We start from the raw sequence: 15,593 nt of genomic DNA on the forward strand, positions 1-15,593 counted from the left end.
TGTCCAAACTTTTGGTCTGTACTGTACATAACAAAAAAGTATGAAACAACTGAAAATACGTCATATTTATATTCTATACTCTGAGAGAGAGAGAGAGTGTGTGTGTTTGTGTGTGTGTGAGAGAGAGAGAGAGAGAGAGAGAGAGAGAGAGGAGAAATGTAACAGTTTAATGTTGTATGTAAACTGTGTTTGAGAGAGAGAGAGAGAGAGAGAGGTGTTCAGAGAGGAGTCTGTTGGATGTTTAGTTTTATGGACTCAATGTTAAAAATGTAAAACATTTCAAACACTGTTGGCAGAAGTGAAAAATAAATAATTTTAGGAAGTTACAATTTTGTTTGATTCCATGATGTATTTTACTGAACATGAGTATTTACAATGCAAATCCAAATTATTTTAATTTACTGACAGTTACTGATATCTTGTCTTTTAACTTTATTAAGATCAGATTCTGCAGGTAAAATAACAATATTAAGGTGACTTGACTTGGACTTGACTTGACATAGCTTGTGACTTGACTTGACTTGACTTGCCCAAGAAAAAAATACTTGGGACTTACTTGAGACTTGAAGGTTAAGACTTGAGACTTACTTGAGACTTGCACATGTGTGACTTGGTCCCATCTCTGATATTCACATTCATAAAGATTAAAGCCTGCTCCGTTTGCATATATACATATCTGATTGAAATATCAGTATGCAGCCGTATTGATGTATCCAGTCAAGGTATACTTGATCTTGGGCTAAAAAAGGCATTTATGCTAAAAAAATTTTTTTACAAAAGATATCCAGCCTTTAGGTGCAGCATCAGATACATCTAAGATAAGTCACCAAATACATCTTATTTTTCAAGTTCTGTGTATGACACAGTTACTTTCTGCGTTGAATCCCACAGCATATTGGAGCCTTTAATATTATGCAGATTCCGAAGTTCTCTGCCAGGTTCTCTGTTCCAAAGCCGGATTGTGCCTGGCATCAAAATATTCTTGATCCAAAGAGGCGGAAGATTCCAGTCTTTCCAAGCTTTGATTCCAGTGGTGTAGAACCTTAGGAGTGATGATGAAGCCATAATGTGCCTTGATCACCAATTAGAGCGTTCATTTTCCATTTAAACAGTCCTGGCACTGCTGCTCAGATGGGGATCAGTGGCCTTACTTCAAAACCAACAACTTGAACAATGATTTAAATGTATCTCAGTTACTAAAAACAGCTCACAAATAAACATGCCACATCACAGTCTTTGTTTACGAGTCTTGCTCATAGCTTTGACAATTGAACCAAGTAACTGAATTGTCTTTTTTTTTTTTTGCCGTCAAAATAATGGACTCTGCTTTCTAGAAAATTCTGCTTGCTAGAAAAGCACTCTGCTTGGTGCTCTCACAGCATGTTTCTGTAATCCAGCACGCTAAATATACCATGAAGTAAAATGTTTTTCTTCATCTCCAGGCATTAATTAATAACTCTATAAAGTCTGCTGTATCATGTATTATATTCCAAATTTTAAGATCTCTAAGTTAACAACATGACCAAAACTTTGCTGAATCTACTACATGCAATCACAACAAAAATGTGGAGAAATGGAGCTAAATGACAACTCTTGGAGAGTTTAGCCTGGTAATATGCATGGCAGTGTTAATGTGTTCGGTCTTAGTTGAATTGATCTGCTATGCTGCTGCTGCTGCAGATCAAGTTCAGAAACCTGCTACGGCCAATACATCCACAGGCATGCTGCTGTGAGCATGTAGGAAATACTGCTGCTGCACATATTATATATATGAAATAATCCCCATATAATAACATACATGGAAACACCCCATAGCAGATCTATACAGGTGGAGCTGGGGAAGTGGAGAGATTCTGAAGCGCACTGTTACTGCTACAGCAAGCACTAGCTGAGTATTTGAATGTTGAGCAGCAAGCTCATTGACCCCTGATACGAAAAGAAACCAAACAGCTGCACCATGTTGTTAATGATGGAATTATAAAATTTACATTACATTTATTATAATATATATATATATATATATATATATATATATATATATATATATATATATATATATATATATATATATATATATATATATATACACAATCGGCCGGTTTTTGGTCTTATAAATAAGTATTTGCTCAAGTTAAAAAAATATAGATGTGAATCATTACCCTTTTCTTTTTTGCTTTTTTTTTTTTGATGAATGAAACACTTTGCATCTTTGTTTTATTCGCACCAACATTATTTGATTTTAACATTTTGGAATCATTTATATAACATACTTTTTTATTTCACTAGTAAAGCTTTTTTTATTTTTAATTTATAACCAAATTTAACAACTAAAACAAATACTGAATGTTGATTAAGAAACATCTTATTGAATGTGTGTTGATTGTGTTGGACTGTAGAACTATGCAGTTATTGCCTTTAATTTCACATGGTTACAGTTAATCTTTTATTTAAGTCCAGGTCTATGTAGTTTCAACCCAATTCAAAAACAAAAGCTAAATGCTGATGTCTGTACCATGTGTGTTTGTATTGAATGTAGGCGACTTACTGCGCAGTTACTGCCGTTAATTTCAGATGGTTACCGTTAATGTTTTCAATATCCAAAAGCCAGTTTGGCCTATTAAATACCAAATAAACATCTTGTTTATGCACACTTTCCTTCTTTCTTGTTTGTTACGTAAAAAAAAAAAAAAAGTCGAAATCGGTATCGGAATCAGCCAGTTTGCTTGTAAAAAAACGGTATCCGAATCGGCCATGAAAAATTATGATCGTGCATCCCTAGAAAATTGCCTTTACATTTGACCAAATGAATTCTTAACAAAGCATATTACAAATCAAAAATTAATTTTGATATATTTCTAGTAGGACATTTACAAAATATCTTCATGGAACATGATCTTCAAATAATATCCTAATGATTTTTGATGAAGAAAAATCAATCATCTTGACCCATACAATGTTTTTTTTTTTTTTTGGCTATAGCTAAAAATATACCCCAGCGACTAAAGACTGGTTTTGTGCTCCAGGGTCACATATGAACCTAATGCCTCAAATGTGTTAAGAAACATGTAACATTTTTTTTTTTTTTATATTTAAAAAAGATGAATAAACTGTTCCATTTGAGAATATATATTTATTGTCTGACAGTCTAATGTTTGTTTGTGTTTGTCTGTCTTCAGGTGAGCGACCGTACCAGTGCCCGTACTGTGACAAGGCCTTCAGCAAGAACGACGGCCTTAAAATGCACATACGCACACACACCCGGGTAAGACTACACTCATATGAGCACACATTTATTTATGGATACTGTACGTCCACCTTCCCATCTCTTTTGTTTTTCCCATTGCCATTGCATTGCTCTGCTTCTGTGTATGTGAAAGTCACACAAACTTGGCTATGAAATGCAGCACTGTGTCTCATTAACCGTGTTTTCAGCATGTCAAAATGACTGTACTGGTCGTCTGTAACTTGCATTTGAAAGACAACTGAAGTGGAGAGATTTCTATTTTACACTAAAAAACATATATTCTAGGATCTATGAGTTTTCTCTATATCTTTATGTCACCTTTACTCCTGATTAGTTGTGTAGTTGTGTGTTTTTCAAGTGTCTATACATCAGATGTTTTTAACTTCTGCTGAAGCGGGCCATTAGGAATGTCTCCTCATCGCAGGACAAAACACAAGCAATACACTTTCTTCAACATCGGCCTAAAAAGCCTACTGCCTAAAACACCGTTAAGTGTGTGTGTGCGTGTCCAGACGTGGCCATGTATGTGACATAAAAGCAGCTACAGAAACATGATTAAGACCAGATTACACCACCCATTTAACAGATGTAAGAGTTTTTAAACATTTCGTTTTTGACTTTTTACTTCAGGGTCACAGCAAGCCAATGGAAAGATGGAAAAACGTGCCAAAAAGGCCATTTGGCATTGACACTATTTATTATCCACAGAGGTTGTATTATCATTAACCCAGCAGGGATGTGAGTCATTGGGGTCATCAACATTTACCTGAAACCAGACATGTAATGATTTTTTTTTATTTCTTTATTTTTTTTTTATCAACTAGCGCTTAGTGGGAGCTAGTTGAGACTCTTAATGAAATCAGCTAAATAGAAAGAAATGAAACATTTTTTTGGATAGCTGTTCTCCGATGATGGATGACATGGGTGTTTGTTGTGACATCATTTCCTCTCTTCTCCCGTCTTTTCCCCAGTTGTTTAGAATAGCAGTGTCCGTCATATTTGTTGCACAGATAGAGTGGGAACATCAGCGAAAACCTAAGAAATCAGAACAGATGCAGTACATCATTGGAACTCTTTGCCAAATTTGGAGCGTGATCCTGCAGTTCTGCAGCATTACGAATGAGCTGTGGACTGACACGCAACAGAAACACAGCCATTAAGACATCAAGTGAAAATAGAGCATTGGTGATGCAGAAATGAGAACAAGCAGTGACAGAGCTGTGCTAATCCTCTTACGTGAAAGATATTTCTTTCTGTTTGGGCCTCACTAAAGAGTTGTCCACTTTATAGGACTGTATTTCAGCACAAAACCCTCCAGCTGACTCTAATACTGCTTTCACTCATGCTAAAACAGTGATGCACCATGTGCACTCAAAAGAAATCACCAGTCTTTTCTGTGAAAAACATGCCTTTCTGTGCAAATGAGGTTCGTTATACACTTAAAAATAAAATGGGGTTTTGCAGATTGCCATTAAAAGAAACCATTTTGGGTTCTTCAAAGAATCTTTCATAGAACAATATCTTTTTTTTTCTTTTTTTTCTTTTTTTGAAGGATATTTTAATAATATGTAGAACCTTTTTACACTATAAAGTGGAATGGAAAGTTTCCATGGATGTTAAAGTATCTTCAGTACATGGAACCATAGATGCCATTAAAAAATTAAAATAAAAAATATATTTTTTTTAGAGCGTAGAATGCATCAGATTCCTTTTTTTTCAGCATCCTTGTTTCGGAAGTATTTTTTTCCATTCATTTGTCTCATAAAGATTTACAAAATGTGTTTGTTAGAGTTACAAGCCATGAACCAAACCAACCAGCTATGAGGTAAACAACATTAAAAAAGTTAATTTGAGACAAAACAGTGGGAGAAAACTACAGTTTTGTGATACACTGTGAATTGCATAATCAAAAACAATGGAGAAATGTAAAACTCTTATTGGTGGAAGTTTTGGAGAATCATGGGTGATGTAGTTTTTCACAATAAATAATGTAAACGGACAACTTTAATAATAGCAAATAGCATTGATTAACAACCTCAGAGCTCACAGTATTAAAGCTTTACAAGTTATCATTAAAAATCAATTCCCCTATGGAGAAAGCAAATGGAATTTTTGCTTATGAAACTGACTCTGATGCTAATATCTCCTGCACTGCTTTTCAACAGCAGTGTGGCAGAAATACTGAATCGACAGAGCTAGATATTTAATTGGTATTCTCAGCCTCAGTCGTCACACCCACAGACCAGTGGCTGAAAATCTGATGCATACGTCACACAAAACTGGAAACACTTCAGGAGTTTCGAATTCGTCATCGAATTGGTTGAATTATACAGGATTTCCGGGAGAAGTGTGTTTCGTTCTTTAATGTTTTGGCTGCAAACAAAAGATGCTGTGATGCCAAACCCCATCATGGAAGAAGAAATCCTTCGTGTTTACAACTGTGACATTGAGCACTCACCAGGATCAACTGAACACTAGATTTTCAAAAGTATGTGAAATATGTAAAGTTTGCGGTACAGATACTCTGAATTACGTCCAAGAGTTTTACACACTGGTCTGTTATTGGGGGGACATTTCCACACCCCTAAACATGACACGGCACAAACATATGATTTGTTGCTCTATCTGTTGGCCACTTGGGCGGCCCTTGGCCATTCAAAGCCACCAAGGTTCCCAGACTGTCTCAGTCTGAAGCTCTCAACACCAGGCACCAAAGATGCATAAACATCTCTTGTAATCATTAGTTTTTTTCTTCTACCTGCAAATCTTTAAATGATTAGTTCACACCAAAATGAAAATTAGTCCATAAATGACTCACCCTCAAGTCATCCTAGGTGTATATGACTTTCTTCTTTCAGACGAATCGGAGTTATATATAAAAAAAAAGCTCTTTTAAAGCTCTATCATTACTATTATCAGATGTTGAAAGGTATCAGTCCAAAAGAAGTAAAATAAAAAGCGTCCATTCATAATAAAAAGTGTCTTACACGGCTGTGGGGGGACAAGGGCCTTCTGTAGCGAATTGATGCATTTTTCTAAGAAAAAATATCCATAATCACTTTAATGTAGCTTGCGCAAAAAGTTGTACAGTACACTGAATCAGTTCTGGGCTGATGACTTATAGGGTCAGCACTGCGCATGCGTCGGTGAGGCTCGTGAAAACATCGATTCACTACAGTAGGCCTTTGCTCACCCCCCGGAGCCATGTGGGACACTTTATTTTATCAAGGATGGGCACTTTTTCTTTTGGACTGATGCACTGCAACACCCGCTGAGTGCCGTGAAACAGCTTGAAAGATCAAAGACATTTTTTTTATATAACTCTTAGTATTGTAACTAAGTCTTATACACCTACTGTAGGATGACTTGAGAGTGAGTCATTTATGGGCTAATTTTCATTTTTGGGTGAACTAACCCTTTAAGGCCCAGGTATACTTCACTTTCCTTGTTCCATTCCGTCTCTTGCTCAGCTGCTTTCAAAGTGTTCAACCATGAATGAGCGCGAAAGGACGAGCGCGACACATGCCCAGTATCACCTACTTGACTTGCTCGGTCTCAACATTCACCTCACGGGGATTGTCTAAGCAGTCACAATAATTGGGCTGCATGTGGATGGTGTGCGTGGATATCAGCAGACACATGATTGCATCCAGTGGACAGTGTGTGTACCGTTGCGGCACACTGACAGCTGAAGTATACTTGGTGTATGTTAAAATAATTATGACTCAAGGGTACCTGAACAGTTTCAGCACAGTGCCGCACTAGAGGTTATGGTTATTTATTTATTTTTTGTATAACTTCTGAACATTTTTTTTTTTTGATTGAAGGCGACATACTGAGTTGAACAATTTAATTTTTATTTAATATTTAAAATGTTGTTGTAAAATGATATATTTTACAAATGCATTGGCGTATCATCACGAAAATTTGTTATGTGTCTGAGGCACTGAACATACTAAAAAAGTTTTTGGGCAGTGCCACCTTGTGGTCAAAAATCATAATACATTTTCAAAAGATGCCAATAGCTATCGATTAGTTTTGCCGGTAACACTTTAGAATAAGGTTCCATTAGTTAATGTTAGTTAACTACTTTCGTTAACATGAACTAAGCAAGAACAATCCTTCTACAGCATTTATAATCTTAGTTTATGTTAATTTCAACATTTACTAATGCATTATTTAAATCAAAAGTTGTGCTTGTTAACATTAGTTAATGCACTGTGAATTACCATGAACTAACAATGAATAACTGTATTTTCATTAACTAACATTAACGAAGATGAATAAATACAGTAATAAATGTATTATTCATTGTTTGTTCATGTTAATTAATACATTAACTAACATTAACTAATGGAACCTTATTCTAAAGTGTTACTGTTTTGCCTATTGTCATTTATCTGGTCTTGATGAACATGCCGAGAACATCGATAGCAATGTTGCCATAATCGACCAAACTTCCTGTCCTACATTTAGATTTTTGAAAACCTACTTTTTCAAACTCATCCTAAACGTTAGTCTGATTTTTATCTGTTTTTTTTTTGTTTGTTTTTTTGTTTTTTTTTACAGGCTGCGAAGGATGCATGCTTTTAAAAACAGACTGATGAAGGTGCATTGGTATACTGACAAAGCTGCAAAGCATTATGGGCCATTCACTATTGCCCATCTGTGCTAATGTATTTGTAGTGCATGATTTTTGACCTTTACATATTTTGTGGGGGTTGTTTTGCTCATGGTCCCAGCTGACAGTTTTACTGCTGATCTGATTCAGTGATGGAGTCTCACAGCTACACGCTGGATGTATTTTGCTCTACAAACGCCAGAAGTCTCGTCTTACACTTAATCTTTTTGTCTCATTTTGTCAAACACACGTGTCCACGCTGGCCCAGGCCCATACTGATTACATCTGTCCATGAAAAACACAAACACTTGATCCACAGCACCTTGCATATCCTGTGTAATGTAACCACACCTTGCCCTGCTGCATTTCCCAGGATCCTCTCTTCCTATGTCACACACTTCTTAGCTTCAGTTAGAATTGTCCTTTAAAAATGGTTCATGCATAAAGTAAATATTTATATAAAATTACAGTATATACACTTTTATCTTACAAAAAATGTATATTTTAAACAGATTTAAAGTTTATTTATAAAAAAATAAAAATAATCATGATGCATTGCACAAATGGTCACCACATTTGTGAGTATATTATTATTATTATTATTATTATTATAAATTATTAAGTGATTAAAATGGGTTGGTGTGTCAAAAGTGTGTGTTCCAGGTGTGTTTAATTCAGCATGTATGCATGTTTTCTGTGGTGTGACAGCAGTGCTGTGTGTTTTCAGTCTCTTATGTAAGTAAATGTATGCGTGTGTCCATGTAAAATGAGTTCCAGGTGTGTAACACATGAAAGGCATTTCTTTTGTTTATCCCAGACCATCTTTGGTGTGTGTGTCTGTGTGTTTGTGTGTATAATGAGGATCTCTAGTTTCTAGATGCATGTTCATGCCTGAGGAATTATACTCTCTTTCTGAATCTATCAGCTCTTCATTAGTCTCTTCAAAATCACAATAACTGCAGTCAATCCCTCCAGCAGAACTCACTATTACACACTCGCACGCCTTCAGATCCTAATTAGGAAAGTCCGAATATTACCTGATTTTCCTGTGTTCACTGTCTCTCTCTCTCTCTCTTTCAGGAAAAGCCGTATAAATGCAGCGAGTGCAACAAGGCCTTCAGTCAGAAGCGTGGCCTGGATGAACACATGCGCACACACACCGGAGAGAAGCCCTTCCAGTGCGACGTGAGTTACACACGCAGACCGCATTCTAACACACAAGCACAGGCTCTTTTTATGTCTGATACTGGCTGACTATCACACAACCGCTCTTGACGCACCGCAGCCACATCCCAGTGGAAGAGCAGAGAGAGAGGTGGCTTGTGGGTAGTGTGTGACGTTCAGCAGGGGTTTAGTCTAAGACCGCTGGAAGAGCTAAAGCCGGTCTTGAGTTTAACCCTGCGGCCCACGCAGAGTCCACATAATCAGCACCGTGACGCGCATCAGACCTCGAACCAGAATGCCCTCGCGGCACATACACCAGCACACACTCACGCTGTGTCTGCATGAGTCTGTGTGTGTGTGTGTGAGGCTTTTACTGTGGTGTCAAAGCCGCAGTGGAAAGATGTCCTGCCAGGCGGACACAAGGACCAAACCGCCCTGTGCAAACTGACCCATCTCTGACCCTTCAGCGCCTTAAGACACACACAATCAGCTTTGAACTCCTCTCTATCTTCTCACTGTCCCTGAAGAGATGTTTGTGTCCATCGGTGAATCCCGCGTCATAGTCTCCAGCTCCTAGGACACACACACGGTCCAGCAAATCAGGGCTTTGATTAGTGTTCAAACTTCATTCAGCGTTTACTTTCTTAGAGGGACACCTACGAAGTCATCATTTACTCACTTTCATGTCTTTCCTGTGTGAATAACACACCTGTCACTTGTTTCCTTGCATTTACATTGAAAGACGACAGGAGCTTTCAAGATACAAAGAGGTACCATAAAAAAAGCACAATAAACGTGGTTCATATGAATCAGAATCCCGTGTCTTCTGAAGTCATGTGACAGTGTTGTGTGTACGACAGACCAGAGTGAAGTCATTCTTCATTGATAATCTTCCCCTGCAGTGAGCTGTTAACCACTGAGGCCAGATCACTGAGAATGACACAAGAACCGGGTCACTGTGACTCATGAGCGATAATGATAATAACCAGTGCAATTCAAAGTTTTGACTCCTGGTCTTACTGAGCATTATTCATAAGGGCATTCATCAGCAGGGCTGTCACCATATCAGAAGGCCAAAGGAATTCATAACAATAATATTCAGATTCAATTCAGAACATACTTACATACATGAATGAATGTGTTAGTTAACAGTCTTATTCATTTATTCTCATCTTTGTCACATTCAAACTATAAGTGTAGGCCAGTAGAAATTAGAAAGAGTTTGATACTATAAATATATAGTTCAGTCATGATCAGCCAATCAGAAGTATGTCCTAATCCACATCCATATACATTGTATCCTAGCCTGTGTTCGGCACGTTGCACGATTATGAAAGCTTATATTATCCCTCCTCCTCCCCAGCTCCACCTGTAGGGATTTGCTGGGGGTTATGCATTTCTTGCAGCAGGCTTCCTTTGTTTTTTTTTAGCTAAGCTGAACAAATAATTGTATTTGCTCAGCAGCAGCAGCGTAGAAGATCTCGTCCGCCAAAATCAAGCTTATGTACCGTATTTTCCGGACTATAAGTCCCACTTTTTTTCATAGTTTGGCTGGTCCTGCGACTTATAGTCAGGTGCGACTTATTTATCAAAATTAATTTGACCTGAACCGAGAAAAATGAACCAAGAGAAAACATTACCATCTCCAGCCGTGAGAGGGCGCTCTATGCTGCTCAGTTCTCCTGTAGTCTACACTGAAGACATAGAGCGCCCTCTCTGGCTGTAGACGGTAATGTTTTCTCTTGGTTCTTGGTTCTAAATAAATGTGACTTATAGTCCGAAAAATACGGTATATTTCATGCCCACGACAATAAATGCTGGATAAAATAATAATCACTCGGAGGGCTGCCATGACTGAACTGTACAGAAGCGTTCTAGGATCTAACTGATTAGCACTTCCTGAAGCCTGGGACATCTAACACCAGGTTTGTTTGTTTTTTAGGTGCAGGAATTGTTACATTTTCTTTTGATTACATTTTGAAATGTGAATTAAATGATACTTTATGCTTTAATTTGATTACCACTGTTTTTAAATAATAAATGTGCATTAAATCATAAATCTAGAAAAAACTATATAGAACAAACAACACAGTATCTCTAGAAAGAAAGAAAGAAAAATTTCATATGGTTCATTTATTGTATAAATCACATTAAATTTTTCCGTTTTTGCAAGTTTTATTAATTAAATTGATTAGACATGATTTTACATTTTTAACATTTAATTAAACCATTAAAATGAAATCCAGAAATATTTGTATTAAGTAGCTGCCTGTTTTATATTTTTATTCGCTTGTCAGATGAATTGTAAGTGTGAGCACGTACATTAATTTAAACACACCTCACTTCAAAAAGAATGATTTAATTATGCTACAGATGTGACTGATTCCTCAAATAATGTTGAGGAGAGGATTGCTGTTACTGTTCCTCACCATCAGACCTACAATTTAATGCTTTATTAGTGTTCTCTCTTAGGTCCTGTGTAAATCAAGAGCGTTATATGAAGATAGACACTCACACATATGCAGCTTCCAACTTTTCCAGCAGTGAACTCACTCCTCAGGAGATTATTGAGGAATCTAAACACACACACGCACACACACACACACACACACACACACACACACACACACTTTGCTGAGGAAAATGAGAAACACTCCCCCTCTATTCATTTGATTTATATGGCAAACTGCAAGCATGTCTTTCTATTTTGACTGTTTTAATGAGCATAAGCGAATGAAATTGGCTGTTTCCTCCATTTTTTTTTTCTCTCTCTGCTTTTGACTTGACAAGTCTTTTAAACCTGGAGTGATCTGGTCTGAAATCTGGCGCTCTGATGGCAGTTGTTAGAACGGCTTCCACTGATGATGGCAAATTATCCCGGGACTTCTTTCATTCACAGCATTTCTGAAGTGCAGCGTGCCAGAAACTATCCATACTCCAAATTCATTTTATTTTAGTATATGACTGCATTTTAAGTGGTCTGTGGGGTGGTCATGCCTGTCTTTCACGGCTCCCGTTGAAGTTAAAGAACACATAATTTTGTGTCCAAACGAGGATTTGAACACTTCAACCTTTTATTGCCACATTTTTGGCCTAAGAAATCGGCTCAGATCTTGTTATTCTGTTTTAGATTGTGAGTGATGGTGTTTTAGATTTACTAAAGAAAAGTGACGAAAAAAAAAAAAGTGATTTGATATTCAGCAAAGTATGGTGACCCTTACTCATAATTTGTGCCCTGCGTTTAACCCATACAAAGTGCACACACACACCTGGAGCAGTGGGCAGCCCGGGGAGCAGTTGGGGTTCAGTGTCTTGCTCAAGAGCACCTCAGTCATGGTATTGATGGTGGAGAGAGCGCTGTACATTCACTCCCCCAACTACAATTCCTGCCGCCCCGAAACTTGAACTCGCAACCTTTGTGTGGTGTCTTTTAGGGGCTGTTGTGTAATGGAATTAAACCAGAGCATGTTGTGTTCACAAAGGGCTTTACATGTGAACCGCACCACATGTGCTGTGGACGTCTGAGAGGATCTGGGTGTGTTTAGCATTCACACTGCTCCGAGAGCCCTGAGATGAATGCAAGTGCTCACCAGAAGGCAAAAATAAAAATAAAAATGAAAAAAAGGTTGGATTTTTTTAACACTGTTCATGACCATGCAAGCAATGAGAATCTGTGAAGATTTGTTAGCCTTTGTTTGTCAGAATAGCTGACTCGTAAAACATGTGAAAACCAATATAGCGAGCGCACAAGCATCCACTTGCATGCTGTGATGTGCAGTATGACTGAAATCTAATATGAGACTTTGATTCATTGTATGTCCCAGTTGTTAAAACAGTTCACCCACAAAATACACTACCATTCAAAAGATGTTTCTTGAGCAGTAAATCAGTATATTATTATGATTTCTGAAGATCACGTGACACTGAAGACTGGAGGAATGATGCTGAAAATACAGCTGTGCATCAGGAAATTTCATTTGACTATATATTCACATAGAAAAGTGTACTTTTAAATTGCAATATTATTTCACAATATTAATGTTTTGACTGCATTTTAATCAAATAAGTGCAGCACTGGTGAGCATAAGATATTTTTTTTTTTTTTTGGAACACGATCAAAAAATATTTTTTTAATAAAAAAAAATAAAAATAAAAAACGTGAAACAGAAATCTACAGGCTGTGCTGTGATTCACTTTGCAGAGTAGTCTATAGTTTTGTGCTTAGTGATTTTTTATTTTATCGTGCAATGGATACATATAAATAGTTTAGCATCTCTGCAACAGCGTTTTTACCATCACATGTCCAACATATCTCCATCCACAGCCATTAAAATCTGCACTTCATGTGACAGTGAGAGACCGAAACTAATAAGTCGTCTATCACGGCATTAAGTGCTTTTTCATGCTGTTTAAATAAAAAATTACATTCATTTTATGAAGAAAGTGACAGCTGCAATATCTCTCACTGTCTCTTCATGGAGATGAAGAATATTGTGTTTTCTTGGAGAGATCAAGTTGATTTATCATGTGAAATTGAGTTGTGTGCCATTTGTGATGCATATTCGAGTGAGTGTGTGTGTGTGTGTGTGTGTGTGTGTGTCGTGGCACCAAGCCTCTGCTCAGACTGCAGGATTTAACTCAATCCGATTTACTGCTTGGTTTGGCTTCACTATGCTAACTGGCTGTTTTTGAGCGTCTGTTTTGTTGGCAGTGTTGTGTCCAGTGGTTCTGCTGTGTGTGTGTCTGTGTGTGTGTGTGTGTGTGTGTTAAGGTCTCGATCAATAGCATGTGGCAAACTTTAGAAGATTTCTCCCTGGCTTGCAGTTCTTTGGTTGTGTTTTTATTTCTTCAGTTATTGGTTGTTTGTGTGTCTACTCGGATGTATTGAGCATTGCCTTCACATCCTCTTTGCGGTCGCAGGGCATGAAGTCACACTAACACACGAAACATAACAGCATGAAGTCTGTAAACCAAAGCTGTTTCACAACATGTGAAATGCCAAAATAAAAACCATCCTCTCATGGATCTTTTTCATGGGTTATGTAACATAAATCCTCTTACGGCTACTAGACTAATTTATTATGTCCTGTCCTACCAAAGTCACGGCCACAGTGTAGGTTTGCCAGGCCATTGCTTATGAAGTGGCTGAAGTGCTTGTTAGCGTGTTGCTAAATGGTTTCAGGATGGTTTCTTGGTGAATGATTACTAGTTTAAGCCAACAGCTCACTCCAGTGGCCTTTATTTCATATCTCAATGATATTTTAGGTATTTTGCTAATTAACATTTTATTTCAGTAAATGTTGTTAGTTTCGTTTAGTTTTTCATTTATTGTGATTTTTTTTTCCAGTTTACGAAAATAAATGTTTTGACCAATAGTTTAAGTGTTAGTTTCAGTTTTTGAATTATTATTATCATTGAATTATTGTTAATCCTTTGTGTGTTTGTGTATTTCTAGGTGTGTGACCTGTCCTTTAGTTTGAAGAAGATGTTGATCAGACACAAACTGACCCATAATCCCAACAGACCCATGGCTGAATGCTCCCTGTGCCACAAGAAGTTCACCCGCAACGACTACCTCAAAGTCCACATGGAGAACGTCCACGGAGAGACAGAGGGATAGACAGTCATGCACAAACATATTCACATCCACTCAAGCCATATATAAAACCAGTACACAAAGAACACATACATACACAGGGTACAAACAACAGCATAATTCACAAGCATAAGTGTCCATGCTCATTCCAAAGATCTGCATTATCTACATGTACAGAACCGCTTTATTTCCTTCAGACATTTAACACTTTATCAGACTGATCGGACTCATTAAATGGTATTTAATCATGGCTGGGGGTTCAAATCCAAATAGGAGGAAAGCATGAAAATGTGCAATTGTACAGAGCAAAGTATAGCCATCATATTGATCCATTTCACTTCTCCGTTCATGTTTGTCCTCTTGTATGTCAATATCAGATCTCGGATGTTTTTCAGAAATGTTAAGGGATGTTGCGTGACCAAAGAACATAGCGTACCAATTTTCTACATCCTTGTTGAGAGTAAAGTTTGTTGATTTGCATTTAACTGTATTATCCAATATTTATCATTTTATATTTTCAGCGTTCGGGTTCACACGAGGTTTGTATTTGATTGAAAGATTACCATGATGTGTTAACATCTAAGTTTGCATTTCGTTTTGATAAGTGAACGATTTAATCACTGATATCACTAATCTGGTCAGTGTGTTGTTTATGTTTTTGTTAAATAAACATTTGTCCCGACCCTGCCCCGTCCATCTGCAGGAGATGTTGCAGTTCTCTGTGGGATACAGAAGACAGTGCTCCTGCCCTGATCACATTTTCTTTTAGTTAATTATAAACATTCGATTCTTGGTAAATGGTTGGAGGAATCGGATGTGCTCTGATACTTGATTAGACATGCTTGGTTAATGATTGTTCACTAAATCTGGTTACCACTGGTTATAGGATAATTAAAGCCTCTGTGTGGGGTTTGATAGCAAAGAAATTACTCATTTAGTCAGAGATCCAGAGCCAAATTCACAAATTC

At 37.3% G+C, this 15,593-nt stretch overlaps 1 protein-coding gene across 1 annotated transcript in view; it reads left to right on the plus strand.

Moving 5' to 3' along the window:
• LOC127944152 (PR domain zinc finger protein 5) overlaps positions 1–15,312 on the plus strand; it is a 65,256-nt gene extending 49,944 nt beyond the window's left edge. The window contains exons 14-16 of the mRNA XM_052539959.1: positions 3,177–3,262; positions 8,946–9,050; positions 14,485–15,312. Coding sequence (XP_052395919.1) covers positions 3,177–3,262; positions 8,946–9,050; positions 14,485–14,649 — 356 coding nt within the window. The 3' untranslated portion in view covers positions 14,650–15,312. The remainder of the gene's footprint in view (positions 1–3,176; positions 3,263–8,945; positions 9,051–14,484) is intronic.
• Positions 15,313–15,593: the final 281 nt, after the last annotated feature.

The sequence above is a fragment of the Carassius gibelio genome, chromosome A23 (genome assembly GCF_023724105.1).
Source record: "Carassius gibelio isolate Cgi1373 ecotype wild population from Czech Republic chromosome A23, carGib1.2-hapl.c, whole genome shotgun sequence".
NCBI lineage: Eukaryota > Metazoa > Chordata > Actinopteri > Cypriniformes > Cyprinidae > Carassius > Carassius gibelio.